Here is a 3,575-nt window from a genome sequence, read left to right as displayed (position 1 = left end):
GTGTGTGTGTGTGTGTGTGTGTGTGTGTGTGTGTGTGCTTGTTCAGCGACTCCTGTTGGCATCGTGGTGGTGAGAGGAGACTGTGACCTGGAAACCTGTCGACTGTACATTGACAGACTGCAGGAGGTGAGCGCTTCCCATGATGCTGCTGTCAGATTAATTTAATTGAGCACTCAATCAATACGATTACTGACACAACCGCTGGCACTTACAACTGAATTTTGTTTGTCATCCTGTAGTGTTTAATTATTTCGGGGTCAACATTTAACCTCAAATCTAACCACAGTTTTGTCGCCATCATGTTATAAATTCTTGCACTCACACATTTGTCTGGTGTTGACAGGATTTGCATCAGGCGCCCTCTACTGGTCACATAGTGCACTACCAGGTGAAGGCCTCGACAGCATTGGACAAAATTCAAAACACAAGATGCTGAATTGGAATTCATCGAATTGCAATTCAAAGAAATACAGAGAAGAGATTAATTCATTATTCATAAAAAATAATTATGCCTAAATATTCCCATATATAAGTTCAGTACTGTCAAAATAATTATTACCGGCATCAAAATATATGTTAAGAACCACAGCATGTTCAAATAAATAATAAAAATGAATATTCACATTACAATTTAAATCTATTCATTGTGTAATGATAACTTAATAAAATACATTGTGATGAGTGGGGGCGGGGCCGAGAGCCGTGGGAATGGAGTGGGGGCGGGGCCGAGAGCCGTGGGAACGGAGCGAGGCCGGTGGAGTAACTGATAATGAGCGACACCTGCACCACTCACCGGTCTCGAGTCTCACGGAGGAGCTCCGGAAGGATAAAAGGGAGGAGTGACGACAGTGTCGGACGAGAGAGGACCAGGCCTGCTCCTCCGTGAGACTCGAGACCGGTGAGTGGTGCAGGTGTCGCTCATTATCAATTACTCCACCCGCCCCCACTCGTCACATACATATTTAAAATATTCACACCAGTATTTAAATCTTTCATTTTTGTAATGATAACATAATAAATATAAAGATGTAAAATATTTACACCAGAATTTATATCTATTAATTGTGTAATAAATTACTTAATAAAAGAATATTAAATATTTCCATTTGTAATAATAACATAATATATATAAAAATTGAACATTCACATCAATTTGAAATATTAATTTTGTAATTATAACGTAATAAAAAAGTAAAATATTCACATCAGAAATTAAATCTTTTCATTTGTAATTATAACACAATACATATAAAATGTGTATTGTGATTTTGTACCAACTACGATTTTATTCACATTAAAATTTGAATCTAGTAATTATGTAATATTTTGAGTAAATTATAGCATAGTGTTAAATGAAGTAGTCTTCAGCTGTGGTCAACAAAATCAAATATAGTGATTTATAAATCAATTATACCCCAAAATACCCTATGTGTTGTGTGTTTATGGGTGATTCGTATTGAAAATAAAATGTATATGTATTCCATGAAAACAACATGTCAATTTCATTTTATTATAATATATTTGTACTTTTTTTAAATTCAAATGCCGAGTCCAGTTTGGCACCTCAGTGGAGGAACTGAATTAGAATGGACAGTAAATGTGGTTCTGAATAGCTTTTGCTGTGTTTTGTCAGGATGAGAGCACAGGTCTGCCGCGGCCCAGTTCTGCACACAGACTTTCACCAAACTGGAGCTTCCTAGACTGTGAGTCACTTCATCTGTGCCTTCTCTGTGTCAGTAAATGCTTCTGAATAATTTAACCGCTGACATGTTTATTCCGTTTCCAGCTACATCAGCTGACCGCTTTTATCGCATAGACAAGGCTCAGGTATTATGACCATACAGTATGCCTTATAAAAAATTTAAACGCTAACAGGAAGCTGCATAATGTGCACTTGTGTGTACAAACAGGAGCACCTGCACTTTGTGACCGAAATATGCCAGGATGAGGTTTTCATCCTGGACCACGAGGCCCCAGCGGTGAGCCAGGTCCGGGTCCCAGGAATGCCAGACGTGGTGGTGGAGCCCAGTTCCGGGTGAGACTGTTTCTGTTCACTCCTGACAGGTTTAAACCTAGCTAATTGCATAACAAACAAAGCTGACCTTTTATTTTACTCTGGTTTCCTTATTGCAGGGTTGCCCTGACCTCTGACGAACAAGGTAAAGTACAAACGCATATTTTTCTGAAGTGGTGGAGAGATAGGAAACAGGTCTGGACTGTTTAGAAATGGAGCAGGTTTTCTTTAGAGGTTGATGTATTCTGTCAGAGGTAATGTGATAAACCAAAGTCATCGCCACCAGAAATTCCCACATGCATGTCATGCATTTCTTAGGATACCTCATCGTTACTCATTGTTTTGACAAAATCTCAACTGTTTTCCAGCTCTCCTGTCGGCTGCTGTTAAAGGAGATGTAGAGGCGGTAAGAGTTTTTGCATCTCCTTGTTTTATGAGTTTGAAAGTGGAAGTGTTTCCGAGAAGTGACTTGCACAACTCGTTTGTTTTCTGATTGAAAGCACCAATGCATCGTCACTCATTCGGACTCATGGTCTGTCCCGTGTGTCACAGGTGTCGGGCTGCTGCGCCGCCGGGGTCGGTCTGCTGGTGCGGGACTCTACGGGCTGCACCGCTCTGCACCTGGCCGCCCAACACGGCCACACGGAGATCGTGACTTTTATTCTGGAGCACGGTGAGTGAGAGACGAGCCCATAGACACGCACACTCCCGTGTTTGAGTACGTAACGTTCAAAGTTTGCTTGTCACATGCTCAGCTGGGATAGAAGGGAAATTTTTGTGCGTGAGTTACAATCCAATGTCTAACCAAAACCAAAAGCAGTTAAGAGTAAATAACTGTTTCTAAATATATAATGGCCCCAAAGGGTATTTTCGAATCAAATCACATCAAATCAAATAAAATCAAAGTAAACCTAAAATCCAAACAAATGAAATCAAATATAATTAAATCAAATCCAATTAAATCGGTCAAATAAAATCAATGTATTTTATATGATATGCATATATACAAAAATATTTTGTATAGAGTATTTCAGTTTTGTCAATATACAAAATGTCAATATACATTTTTTAATTTCTTAGATGTCCAAATACATTTTGGTGCATAAAATAAAATCAAAATGTATTTTTTATATGCATATATGTAAAAATTTATTTTTGTTTTTAAAGTTTAAATGCTTCTAAATGTCACATTGCATTTTTAATGTCTTAAATGTCCAAATACTTTAGAAATGAACTCTTTACATGTAAATAAATGTAATCATTGATTTTTGTATGATATAATTATTATATTATATAATTATTATTGTATTATATACAAAATATTTTTGTATAAAATATTTTAAGTTTTTAAATGCCAATTGACATTTTTTAAATGTCCAAATACTTGAGACATAAATTATTATTAAATTACATTTTTTTATTATTTATTATTACATTTTTTACATATCTATCTGTCTATCTATCTATCTATATATATGTGTGTGTGTTTATATATACTATTTATTTTATAAAATGTATTTATAATTATATATATATATATATATATATATATATATATACG

General features: G+C 36.0%; 1 protein-coding gene across 5 annotated transcripts in view; it reads left to right on the top strand.

Moving 5' to 3' along the window:
- dgki (diacylglycerol kinase, iota) overlaps positions 1-3,575 on the top strand; it is a 47,208-nt gene that overhangs the window by 42,019 nt on the left and 1,614 nt on the right. For all 5 annotated transcript variants that reach the window (XM_016447655.1, XM_016447657.1, XM_016447654.1 and 2 more), the window contains 6 exons: positions 1,634-1,703; positions 1,787-1,827; positions 1,911-2,035; positions 2,134-2,159; positions 2,383-2,420; positions 2,567-2,687. In XM_016447655.1, the coding sequence (XP_016303141.1) occupies positions 1,634-1,703; positions 1,787-1,827; positions 1,911-2,035; positions 2,134-2,159; positions 2,383-2,420; positions 2,567-2,687 (421 nt within the window). The remainder of the gene's footprint in view (positions 1-1,633; positions 1,704-1,786; positions 1,828-1,910; positions 2,036-2,133; positions 2,160-2,382; positions 2,421-2,566; positions 2,688-3,575) is intronic.

This window comes from Sinocyclocheilus anshuiensis, unplaced genomic scaffold, assembly GCF_001515605.1.
Source record: "Sinocyclocheilus anshuiensis isolate Anshui unplaced genomic scaffold, SAMN03320099.WGS_v1.1 scaffold283, whole genome shotgun sequence".
Classification (NCBI taxonomy): domain Eukaryota; kingdom Metazoa; phylum Chordata; class Actinopteri; order Cypriniformes; family Cyprinidae; genus Sinocyclocheilus; species Sinocyclocheilus anshuiensis.
The sequence above is the reverse complement of the archived record's forward strand: the minus strand, read 5'-3'. Positions and strand labels throughout refer to the sequence as shown.